The 13,296-nt window shown below is 49.1% G+C and overlaps 1 protein-coding gene across 2 annotated transcripts in view; it reads left to right on the top strand.

Moving 5' to 3' along the window:
- The first annotated feature begins 604 nt into the window (after positions 1 to 604).
- Positions 605 to 13,296, top strand: part of ZFR2 (zinc finger RNA binding protein 2) — an 88,805-nt gene continuing 76,113 nt past the window's right edge. The window contains exon 1 of one of the 2 annotated variants that reach the window (XM_044998602.1): positions 605 to 792. In XM_044998602.1, the coding sequence (XP_044854537.1) occupies positions 731 to 792 (62 nt within the window). In that variant the 5' untranslated portion in view covers positions 605 to 730. The remainder of the gene's footprint in view (positions 793 to 13,296) is intronic. The other variant, XM_044998604.1, reaches the window with a different exon arrangement.

Raw genomic sequence — 13,296 nt, 5'->3', positions numbered from 1 at the left:
CAGACACAGTGCAGCAGCATTTGTACATGTCATAAAGACATTTCAGCATGGGACTGTGATGTCACACATGTAGTGATGGTAGTTGACAGAGTGGCACCATATCGCCTCTATAGTGATGGTATTTGACATGGTGCAAGGGTAATTTCTGAGGTGTTGCAATGACATTTGATCATGCACTGTGACATCACACCATGCAGCGATGGCAACTGACACCATGCAGTGCCATTCTGAGGGGTTGCACTATCTCAGCATGGCACTGCGAGGAAACCATGTGGTGATGGATGCCACACGGTGTGGTGGGGCCGTGAGATGTCCCCCTAGAAGTACCTTCTCATGGCCCACCAGCACCCTGTCCTGGCAGCACGTGCCCTGCTCTGCCAGACCCCCATGTGGTAGCAGCCAGTCTGGGCAGCCCCCAGCCCCCTGGTGCACAAAGTACCAGCCGGGCTCCAATGGCCTCACCAGTCCCCGCTCCTCAGTCCTCCCCTCCCCCATAACGGTCGCTCTGTACTCGCGCCACGCAGAGGTGGCGAGATCCACTCCGCTAAAGAGCGATGGGATGGCACGTGACCACTCCCGGGAGAGGGGGCCGAAGGGAGCGCGTGGGGGCGCGCGGTGTGGCTGGTACGCGCGCGGCGGTCACGTGTTCCCGTGCTCCCTGCCGCCCCTCCCCCCAGCCGGTCGCCTCCTGTGCCGCCGCCGCGGCCCGCCGCTTTGTGAAGACGGCAAGATGGCGGCCAGTAACTATTACGGCTTCGCGCATGGTGCTGTCGCCGCCGGCCCCCAGTACAGGTACGGGGGAGCGCCCGCCCCGGGCACCGCGCGGGCTGGGTGGGGCCGCCCCGCCTCTCCGCTCGGGGCCGCGCCAAGGCAGCTCCTCCGCTCGGGGAATGGGAACCGGCACGGGAAGGCTTGGGGCGCTGCCGCATCCTCCGGCCCCCTTCCTCCACTTAGGGCGGCTAAAATGGCGGCGTGGGGAGCCAGGGGGTCTGCCCCGTCCCTCCCTCGCCACCCTCCTCATCCCCCCGCCCCCACGGGGGTCTGCCCCCCATCTCCATCTCCATCCTCATCCCCCGCCCCCATCGCCCCCTCCTCATTCTCCTGTCCTCCCACGGGAGTCTGCCCTCCCATTGCCACCCTCCTCATCCCACTGCTCCCCTTCCTCCATCGCCACCCTCCTCATCCCCCCGCCCCCACGGGGGTCTGCCCCCCCATCTCCATCCTCATCCCGCCCCTCTCCATCGCCACTCTCCTCATCCCCCCGCCCCCACGGGGGTCTGCCCCCCATCTCCATCTCCATCCTCATCGCCCCCTCCTCATTCTCCTGTCCTCCCACGGGAGTCTGCCCTCCCATTGCCACCCTCCTCATCCCACTGCTCCCCTTCCTCCATCGCCACCCTCCTCATCCCCCCGCCCCCACGGGGGTCTGCCCCCCCATCTCCATCCTCATCCCGCCCCTCTCCATCGCCACCCTCCTCATCCCCCCACCCCCACGGGGGTCTGCCCCCCATCTCCATCCTCATCCCCCGCCCCCATCACCCCCTTCTCATTCTCCTGTCCTCCCACGGGAGTCTGCCCTCCCATTGCCACCCTCCTTATCCCACTGCTTCCCTTCCTCCATCACCACCTTCCTCATCCCCCCCACCCCCCTCTCCATCGCCACCCTCCTCATCCCCCCACCCCCACGGGAGTCTGCCCCCCATCTCCATCCTCATCCCCCGTCCCCATCGCCACCCTCCTCATCCCCCTGCCTCCATGGGGGTCAGCTCCCCATCTCCATCCCCCGCCCCCATCAACCCCTCCTTGTCCCCCCATCGCCACCCTCCTCATCCCCCCCCCCCATCGCCACTTTCCTTATCCCCCCACCCCCACGGGAGTCTGCCCTCCCATTGCCACCCTCCTTATCCCACTGCTCCCCTTCCTCCGTTGCCACCCTCCTCATCCCCCCGCCCCCACGGGGTCTGCCCCCCATCTCCATCCCCCGCCCCCCATCGCTACCCTCCTAATCCCCCTGCCCCCACGGGGGTCTGCCCCCCATCTCCATCCTCATCCCATCGCCCCCTCCTCATTCTCCTGTCCTCCCACGGGAGTCTGCCCTCCCATCGCCATCCTCCTCATCCCCCCCCTTCCTCGCCACCCTCCTCATCCCCCTGCCCCCACGGGAGTCTGCCCTCCCATCGCCACCCTCCTCATCCCACCCTCCCATCGCCACCCTCCTCATCCCCCCGCCCCCACGGGAGTCTGCCCTCCCATTGCCACCCTCCTTATCCCACTGCTCCCCTTCCTCCATCACCACCTTCCTCATCCCCCTGCCTCCCCATGGGGTCTCTTCCCCCCCCCCCCCTCGCCACCCTCCTCATCCCCCCGCCCCCACGGGGGTTTGCCCTCCCATCGCCACCCTCCTCATCGCCCCGCCCCCACGGGGGTCTGGCCTCCCATCGCCACCCTCCTCAACCCCCCGCCCCCACGAGGGTCTGCCCTCCCATCGCCACCCTCCTCATCCCCCCCGCCCCCACGGGGGTCTGCCCTCCCATTGCCATTCTCCTTATCCCACTGCTCCCCTTCCTCCATCGCCACCCTCCTCATCCCCCCGCCTCCCCACGGGGTCTGCCCCCCCATCGTCACTCTCCTCATCCCCCTGCTCCCACGGGGGTCTGCCCCCCATCTCCATCCTCATTCCCCTGCCCCCCTTCTCCATCGCCATCCTCCTTATCCCCCCGCCTCCCCACGGGGTCTGCTGCCCCATTGCCACCTTCCTCGTCCTCCCCGGCCCCCTCTCCATCGCCACCCTCCTCATCCCCCTGCCCCCACGGGGGTCTGCCCTCCCATTGCCACCCCCCTCAGCCCCCTGCCCCAGGGATCTGCCCCCTTCTCTCTCGCCTCCCCACTCATTGCTCTGCCCCTCCTTCCTCCATCACCACCCTCCTCATCCCCCTGTCCTCCCATTCCTCCATTGCTACCTTCCTGCTCTCCCCGCCCCCCAGGGGTCTGCACCCCCTCTTCCATCGCCACTCTCCTCATCCACCACCCTCCTGCTCTCCCTGCCCCCCTCACTGTTCTGCCCCCCATTTCTCCATCGCCACTCTCCTTGTCCCCCTGTCACCCTCCTTCTCCCACTGTTTCTCCATTGCCACCCTCCTGCTCTTCCTGTCCCCCACATGGGGGTCTGCGCCCCTTCTTCCATCGCCACCCTCCTAATCCCCCACTCTGTACATATGGGTGTCTGCCCCCCACATCATGCCTCATCGTCTGCCCCACACAGATGGAGGACTGCCCCTGGATCTGCACTCAGCTGTCTCCCCTTTTCTCTGTTGTCATCTTCCGACCCCACACACGGGTCTGCTCCCCCTTCCTTAGTCCTTACCTTGCTCCCTCATCCCTCCCCCATCCTTGTTCCCTACCTCACTGGGAACTGTACCCCTATCCCCTATAATTACCCTGGCTGATCCACCCCCATCTGTCGTCTGTCTCAGTGCTTTCACACACTGGAGGCTCATTCCCCAGCTCCTCTCTTCAGATACACTGTGGTGGCTCCACGGACTCAACCCTTCCTTTGCATCCCTTTCCCTGCCTTCGGAGGATCGCACCATTTGCACACCCACTCACCGGCTTTGCCCTTTCTTCAGATCCACCTGCCTTGCTCCCTTCCCATGTCCACCACCAGTGGGGCTCTCCCATAAGAAGGGCTGTACCGGGTCAGACCAAAGGTCCATCTAGCCCAGTATCTGTCTACCGACAGTGGCCAATGCCAGGTGCCCCAGAGGGAGTGAACCTAACAGGCAATGATCAAGTGATCGCTCTCCTGCCATCCATCTCCATCTAACAAACAGAGGCTAGGGACACCATTCCTTACCCATTCTGGCTAATAGCCATTTATGGACTTAACCACCATGAATTTATCCAGTTCTCTTTTAAACGCTGTTATAGTCCTAGCCTTCACAACCTCCTCAGGTAAGGAGTTCCACAAGGTGACTGCGCTGCATGAAGAAGAACTTCCTTTTATTTGTTTTAAACCTGCTACCTATTAATTTCATTTGATGACCCCTAGTTCTTGTATTATGGAAATAAGTAAATAACTTTTCCTTATCCACTTTCTCCACACCACTCATGATTTTATATACCTCTATCATATCCCCCCTTAGTCTCCTCTTTTCCAAGCTGAAGAGTCCCATGTGATCAGCCTTTTCCTCTCATTAATCCCTACCACAGTATTCATCCCTCTGTTCTCACATCCAGTAGGGGTTGTCTGCTGACCGTTGTCCACTCTTCATTCTTCACATGGGGGCTCTGACTACACAGGAGTCCCCCAATTCCTTATCTCCAGAGGACTCTGCCATTTCCAGGGATTTCCTTACTAATCCATCATGCTCCAAGGTGTTCAGTCTGTTGCATCCCCAGGGCTTTGCTTGCTTTGGTCCTGTATAATCTTCCCCCGAGTGTTTAGTCCTTCCCCAGGATCCCCTTATGTTAACTGATGCTTCCAAGAATCCTTTCTGTTCTCCAACCAGTCCTTAGAATGCATCCTATCTCTTCTAATTTTTAGGGGGTGCTCTGCCTTCAGGGATTCCTCTGTTCCCTCATGTCACAGGGTGCTGTACCTCCTCCAGAAATCTCCATTCTCCATGTTTTTGTCCTTACCTTGTTCAGTATACTGCCTTCCCAAAATGTCTCTGCTTCCCTGTCTGTCTTCCCCAGCACCCTTCTTCCTCCAGGGCTCTTTTCCTCTTTCTCCTCCCAGGAATGCTCTGCCTCACCCTATGTCTGCCTCACTCCCTTATGGTGCTAATTCTCTCCAAGGATCCTCCATGCTTTCCTCTTCCAGCTTGGACACTCAGTCTTCTCAGAGGATCCCCTTTATTTACCCCTCACTCCCACCCTCATAGGTTTCTCTGCCTCCTCAAAGGCTCCCTCTGCCCACCCACCTTTTTATATTAGTTCCTGCCAGCCCCCCTAGCATGCTCCAAGATTCCACCTGCCTAATTTCCCAACGGTCTCTCCTTGGGGCTTGCTGCATCCAATAACCCTCTGTAGCTATTCTCCCCTGAGATGCTCTGTCCAATGATGTCCTTTCCCATTTCTCCCAAGCCCCACCCCATGCTCTCGTCCAACAATTCTTCTTTCCCTCATGTTCTCTGTATCCCATGGATCCCCTTCTATTGTTTCATCCCCCTCCTGGATGGCTCTTCCCTCTCCAGAGATCTATTCTGACCATCTCCCTTTCCTCGGGGTGCTTTGTCTCATGGCTGGGGTGGGGTTGCATTGCCTCAGGGTTTCTTGTCCGTAGGGTATGTCTTCGCTGCAGAGTTAACTCAAGTTACTTTTAGCCTGTCTCAATTGAGAATTGCCACACTACTGAATGACACTCAAGCTGCTTGTCCACACTGATGCTGTGCTCACTTGTATGTGGCACTAAGACCTCTTGAGGCATATCCCATGTCTCTTTGCATGCAGTAAGCTGAGCTGCTCCAGGAATTCTTTCCCAGTGAAGTGCAGGAGAGTTTCAGTTCTGTTTTTTGCACACATGGGGAATTGTGAGAAGGCATTGGAGTAGTAGTGGCACTCAAGTGGAGCTAGCCTGCATTCACAGTGTAGAATGGTTGTGTTAGCACAACTTGTCATCTTCCAACTCTGCCAGCCAACTCTAAAGCAGTACCCCATGAAGGTAAGGGGTTTGTGTGTGAATGATCTCAAGTTAAGGGCAACACTTAAAGTAACTTTGCAGTAAAGACAAACCTTAGTGATCTCTGCTTTTTCCACGGATTTCCTTGTTTTCTCTTCCCAGAATTCCCCCTCCCAGTTGCTGTGCAACTATTGTTGTTTGTTTATCCTTGCATTTTGAAAACATTTTACCCTCACTTTAGCTGTCCTCTCCCTCTCTCTCTCTCTTCCCCCCACCCCAACAGCTCCCAACTGGAGCTGTAGGGAGGAAGCAAACCATACAGTTGGAAACGCTTCTCCGTCCGAATATTTCCAAGGTTTCCGCTTGTCCCTGTCCCAGTCCAGCTCACCGTCAATAAATTTCTGGCTAAATATTGGTTTCTAATGCATTTTTGACAGGTGTTCATGCAGTTATTGCAATTAGTATGAGACTGAAGTGTAGTTTTTCACCGGTGCAATTAAAATCCTGTACATTTCTCTCAACTTTTCCAGCAGAGTTGGTGGCCACTTTCTTGGTCCTGGAATTTTAAGATGTGTTCCAGAGTTGGTATAGAAGTGGGGATGGGTGGGTGTTAAGCATGCAGGATTGTGAGAAACACATCACCTTGACAGTTGCAGTACTTTGGACGCCTTACTGAAGAGTAATATTTTGCTACTACTCCTAGCAGCACATTTTCAGTAATGGAAAATGCACGTGCCACTGGTGTGTTTGTAGCAGAGTGTTTGACTTTTTCATTTGTATTTGCATTCTCAATACCATTCTTGGGATGTTGTTTGCCAGTTCTAGCTTGGATATACAAAGTGGCCTAGTTACATGCTGTTAACCTTGCATAGTCTGCTCTTTCTACAGAAACATATTTAAGGACTGCACCTATGTTTTCAGCCTGATGGGGGAAAATACTGTGAATTTGCCAATTTGTCAGTGAGAAAATTCAAACTGTTTCTTGTCACTTCTCCACTGATAGAAACTAAATTATTTAAGTTTAAATTATTGAAGATACTATACTGAGCAGTAAAAAACATGAAAAACAAACATTTGTCTGAATTAATTCACTTGTAAAAACTTGAATGTGGCTGCTTTCTCAGTATTCTGGTTTGGTTGGTAAAATGTGCCACAGCTGCATGTGTGTGACACCACCTTTAGTATGCAGTTCTGAACAGCTTATTAGCTGCTTTAAGAGCAGTTTGAGATAGCAGCTTGTCTGTCTTGGAAGGATTGAATATTAATAAATTCTTGTGTATCACAATAACACAACCTCAATAAGTAGAATCATATAGGAAATGGATGTTATGTGACATTTAAATAATTCAAATGTTTCCATATTATGTATTTCTGCTTGGTTGATGATGCTTGAAGCTCTCACAATTAGCCCATTAAATTAGTTTACATGGGTACTGGACTTCCAAGTACACCTCTACCCCGACATAACATGACCCAATAGAACACAAATTTGTATATAACACGGTAAAGCAGTGCTCTGGGAGGGGGCGGGACTGCGCACTCTGGCAGATCAAAGCAAGTTCGATATAACAGTTTCACCTGAGGGAGGGATAGCTCAGTGGTTTGAGCATTGGCTTGCTAAACCCAGGATTGTGAGTTCAGTCCTTGAGGGGGCCATTTAGGGATCTGGGGCAAAAATCTGTCTAGGGATTGGTCCTGCTTTGAGCAGGGGGTTGGACTAGATGACCTCCAGAGGTCCCTTCCAACCCTGATATTCTATGATTCTATAACGCTGTAAGATTTTTTGGCTCCCGAGGACAGCGTTATATCGGGGTAGAGGTGTATGTATTTCTGATTATCTTAAGTATAAAGAATGTGGCGGTATGAACATCATGAAGATAACTTATTATATGACTTAACTTTTATGGCACCTATCTACCATCTAACAAATCTCTAACAATACTATGAAAGATAAACTCTCAATTAAAATGTCTGCACTCTAATACTTTGAAATAACAGGGTTTCACACTTGCAACAAACTGTGGCTCTTAACTCTCTAAAGTGAGGATACTGAAAAGATCCAAGGCTTTAGAGGTAAAGATATGACCTGTAACTATTTCTACTAGTGTAAGTCTGTAGAAGTTCAAAGACCTGTTGAATCCAGTTTCGGAGTGAAGTGAAATGTAGGGTATGAGAAACTTTTCAGGATGCTTGGCCATCCAGTCTTATTAGGGCCTTAAAAACGGAAATGGCTATATATCTACCAACAGGCAGCCAGTGTATACTGAGCCAACAGGTAGACTTGCTCCACTCTTATCACAACCAGTTGTTCTGTTGCAGTCCATAGATGACAGATCAGCTTCTTAGCCCTGTAAATGTAGCACATTACACCAATTCTATTGTGAGGTTAAAAGGACTGTCCCAGAGTTACCAGGTCAGAATGCAAGCAAAAGAGTTGCATTCTAGCAATGTTACTGAGATGGGAAATGCCCCCACCCCACCCCCCGGCCTGAGTGTGCCTGACATCTGATCTTCTACTGTTAGTCTGTGTCAAGGCTTTAATCTAGATCCACCGTCCTACTGAAGCACCTCCCTGTGTGAAAGTGGGAGGCATAGGGAAATACTTCTCTGTACACATCATCTGCTTGAACCAATCTGCATAATTTAAGTCTTGCAAGGGTTCAGTCTTGGCCAATTTATTGTCATTCAGTCCCAAACATGTCAGACACCACCATAGTCAAGAGATAAGAGAGAGATACAGTGGGGTATCATCAGCATAGTAATGATAACCCAAGCCCTATCTTTCAAAAATCTCTCCCAAAGGCAATATATAGACATTGAAAAGCACCGGAGTCAAAACCGACCCATGGGGAACTTCACATGCAATCCCAGTACAGGCAGACGGAAGATCACCCATCGCCACCGACTGGGAGCACTCTGTCAGGTATGACTAAAACCAGTTCAAAACGGTCCTGGTCATACCCAGCCTGGCCTTCAGGTGATGCAGTAACATAGTGTTCCACAGTAGCAAATGCTGCAGATCCCATATCACCAGTAATGAAAGGCCTCTCCTGGTGAGATCCCTTACAATCTATGTTGACCAGGGCTAGCTTGGTGTGTATTTTAGGAAAAGTTATCTCTTTACCTAATTGCTGTGTCTGCTGCACCAAACAATACTACAGAAGATGGTATTGCAACTGTGATTTAAAATCTTTTAATTAAAAACTTCAAACAGGCGTGTTATCTCATCTGACTATAAGATCCTAGGGCACAATCCATTATAATTTGACTTGGATGCGGAACACGGTTTCTAGAAAAAAGTGTTCCTTATTTGGAGTTTTTAGGATATCTCAAATTACATTAGTACTCTAGTAAATGGTCACCAGGTGTCTTTCTCCTACTTTTTACAGGATATTTTAAAGGGAATTGACTGAGCAATCTTGAATAATGAAGGCACAAATAGTTTATTATAAGAGAATATTGTAGGGTGACTGTTACAATCAAATTTCAAAGTAGTTGAGTACTTTGTCCTTGATAAAAGTTACTGAATATAGTAGATAATTTCTTTTTAAAGAGCTGGTAAACATTTTAAAGAATTAAAAATATTACATGTAACTCAGAATCTACATCTTGACTTTGTTATAGTGCCAAAAAGTTTGTTTCAAAATGAAATGTCAAATATAAAAGAATTTTAAACCTTGTTGCAGTAACATAAGGGTGGAGAAATCATGAGGTTTTTGAGACTTTACCTTTGATAATAATGCTTCTGAGTTAAGTGTATTGATTTTCTTCTCTTTTTCTTTAATCTAAGAAGCCTGTTTTGAAGTCTCTTCACAAACAGTGGCTCTTGGTATTTGTTCTCAAGATTCTTGCTTCTCTTTGAACTCCAGATCATTCATGGATTAGTGCATTTTGGGGCTAATTCTTGGCATCAAAATATAAAAACAAAATTAAGATTGAGTATTAGAACGTCTCCAAATTAACATCTTTGATTTGTTTTAATTTGTTTTTATTTTTTTGTTGGTTTCTGACGTTCCAAATATCTCATCATAGGATAAAGTGCAGAATCGCATCTGAACCTGAAAAAGTTGATTTGAAGCCATAGATTATTCAAAATACAAAAGGAGCACTTAAAGACGATAAAGTCATTGCGGAGAAACTAAATGGATTCTTTGCTTCAGTCTTCACGGCTGAGGATGTTAGGGAGATTCCCAAACCTGAGCTGGCTTTTGTAGGTGACAAATCTGAGGAACTGTCACAGATTGAAGTGTCACTAGAGGAGGTTTTGGAATTAATTGATAAACTCAACATTAACAAGTCACCGGGACCAGATGGCATTCACCCAAGAGTTCTGAAAGAACTCAAATGTGAAGTTGCGGAACTATTAACTAAAGTTTGTAACCTGTCCTTTAAATCGGCTTCGGTACCCAATGACTGGAAATTAGCTAATGTAACGCCAATATTTAAAAAGGGCTCTAGGGGTGATCCCGGCAATTACAGACCGGTAAGTCTAACGTCGGTACTGGGCAAATTAGTTGAAACAATAGTAAAGAATAAAATTGTCAGACACATAGCTAAACATAAACTCTTGAGCAATAGTCAACATAGTTTCTGTAAAGGGAAATTGTGTCTTACTAATCTATTAGAATTCTTTGAAGGGGTCAACAAACATGTGGACAAGGGAGATCCGGTGGACATAGTGTACTTGGATTTCCAGAAAGCCTTTGACAAGGTCCCTCCCCAAAGGCTCTTACGTAAATTAAGCTGTCATGGGATAAAAGGGAAGGTCCTTTCATGGATTGAGAACTGGTTAAAGGACAGGGAACAAAGGGTAGGAATTAATGGTAAATTCTCAGAATGGAGAGGGGTAACTAGTGGTGTTCCCCAAGGGTCAGTCCTCGGACCAATCCTATTCAATTTATTCATAAATGATCTGGAGAAAGGGGTAAACAGTGAGGTGGCCAAGTTTGCAGATGATACTAAACTTCTCAAGATAGTTGAGACCAAAGCAGATTGTGAAGAACTTCAAAAAGATCTCACAAAACTAAGTGATTGGGCAACAAAATGGCAAATGAAATTTAATGTGGATAAATGTAAAGTAATGCACATTGGAAAAAATAACCCCAACTATACATACAATATGATGGGGGCTAACTTAGCTACAACGAGTCAGGAAAAAGATCTTGGCGTCATCGTGGATAGTTCTCTGAAGATGTCCACGCAGTGTGCAGAGGCGGTCAAAAAAGCAAATAGGATGTTAGGAATCATTAAAAAGGGGATAGAGAATAAGACTGAGAATATATTATTGCCCTTATATAAATCCATGGTACGCCCACATCTCGAATACTGTGTACAGATGTGGTCTCCTCACCTCAAAAAAGATATTCTAGCACTAGAAAAGGTTCAGAAAAGGGCAACAAAAATGATTAGGGGTTTAGAGAGGGTCCCATACGAGGAAAGATTAAAGAGGCTAGGCCTCTTCAGCTTGGAAAAGAGAAGACTAAGGGGGGACATGATAGAGGTATATAAAATCATGAGTGATGTTGAGAAAGTGGATAAGGAAAAGTTATTTACTTATTCCCATAATAGAAGAACTAGGGGTCACCAAATGAAATTAATAGGCAGCAGGTTTAAAACAAATAAAAGGAAGTTCTTCTTCACGCAGCGCACAGTCGACTTGTGGAACTCCTTACCTGAGGAGGTTGTGAAGGCTAGGACTATAACAATGTTTAAAAGGGGACTGGATAAATTCATGGTGGCTAAGTCCATAAATGGCTATTAGCCAGAATGGGTAAGAATGGTGTCCCTAGCCTCTGTTCGTCAGAGGATGGAGATGGATGGCAGGAGAGAGATCACTTGATCATTGCCTGTTAGATTCACTCCCTCTGGGGCACCTGGCATTGGCCACTGTCGGTAGACAGATACTGGGCTAGATGGACCTTTGGTCTGACCCGGTACGGCCTCTCTTATGTTCTTATGTTGTTATGTTCTAACACTCTCCAAAAACTTCCTGGAGTGTCTGTGCACTGCTGTATTGTGCTCCCAGCAGATGTCAGGGTGATTGAAGTCCCCCATGAGAACCAGGGCCTATGATCTGGAAATTTCTATAAGTTGTAAGAAGAACCCCTTGTCTACCTCATCCTCCTGATCTGTTGGTCTGTAATAGAAGCCCACCATGACATCACCCTTGTTGGTCTTGCCTCCAAACTTAACCCAAAGACTGGAGCTCGGAGCAATCATACTGCTCTCTTATATACAGTGCAACTCCTCCACCTTTTCTCCCCCGCCTGTCCTTCCTGAACAATTTATACCCATCCATGAGTGCTCCAATCATGTGAGTTGCTCCAACAAATCTGTTAATCCAGTCACATAATTGTTCCTTGATTGTGCCAGGATTTCCAATTCTTCCTGCTGGTTTCCCAGGCTTCTTGCGTTCATCACTCCGAGAGCTAGAACCATGCTGGAGAGGACCCTGAAGGATGCCATCTGCTGCCAACATGTGAAAAACCTGAACTGGAAGCCACACCAGGGCAAGGCATTTGAGGTGATGTGCAAGTGGGATGCCAGCAACCACTTCCTCCCTGGGAGCAGCTTCACCCAGTTTGCCGATTGGAGGTCCATCCATAGGACCTGGTTCAACTGCGTTCCGCTGAACGGAGCCGTCTGCTGTGGAAATCAGGACAAGAGATGTAGGAAGTGTGGCTATGCCAATGAGACTCTACCCCACGTCCTGTGTAGCTGCAAGCCCCATTTCAGAGCCCGGCAGCTGCGATTTAACGCCATCCAAGATCGCCTAGTCAGAGCCATACCGCCAGCTGTAGGGAAGGTGGCCATGAACTGCCTTCCCTGGAACCGACAATCAACTGTGACTGGACATTATCACCAACGAGGACCAGAAGAAGATCATGATGGTGGATGTCACAGTGCCCTTCGTGAACAGGACCCTGGACTTCCGCGGCTCCCGAGCTTGAAAGGTGGAGAAATAAGCCCCTCTGGCTGAAACCTTGAAAGCTAAGGTTTACCAGGTTCAGACACACGCACTGATCGTTGGAGCCTTGGGCACATGTGATCCCAGTAATGAGCGGGTGTTGCAGGAATGCAGAATCGGTCGATGCTACGCTTAGTTGATGCGGCAGCTCATGGTGTTGGATGCCATTGGGTGATCGAGGTATATCTACCCAGAACACATCACCGGACATAGGCAATACCAGGAGAGATGAGCTGGAGTGATGATGAGAAGCAAAACCGGAAAGTAACTGAAAGAATCCATCAGAGAAGTATATCTACTAAGGCTCAACCCATCTTAAATGCTTAAATACTGAGGGACAATCTACACTCGTTCATATATTTGCTTTCCACAACGTCTGTATACGTTTTCATGAGTGATGTACCCAAGTATTCAGATTCTAATATCCAAACTGTATCATTAAATGTATCTAAATTTGGGTTATTGCAGATATGTACCATATGTATCTTAGGAGTTTTTAAACAAACTTTTTGTATTTGTACTTAATCTAGCATTATACCCAGATGTACAGACACTCTTTTCTTAACCTGTATATTATGTAATTTTTTAACGTTAGCTTTAATTAAAAATTTAAATCTGAACTTCAAATGTGTGACCCCCTACTAGCCAGAGGGTGACAGAAAGATATGGAATCACTAAACGGGGTTAGGAGCGACATCCTGGTAGCAAT

This window comes from Mauremys mutica, chromosome 24 (assembly GCF_020497125.1).
Source record: "Mauremys mutica isolate MM-2020 ecotype Southern chromosome 24, ASM2049712v1, whole genome shotgun sequence".
Classification (NCBI taxonomy): domain Eukaryota; kingdom Metazoa; phylum Chordata; order Testudines; family Geoemydidae; genus Mauremys; species Mauremys mutica.
The sequence above is the reverse complement of the archived record's forward strand: the minus strand, read 5'-3'. Positions and strand labels throughout refer to the sequence as shown.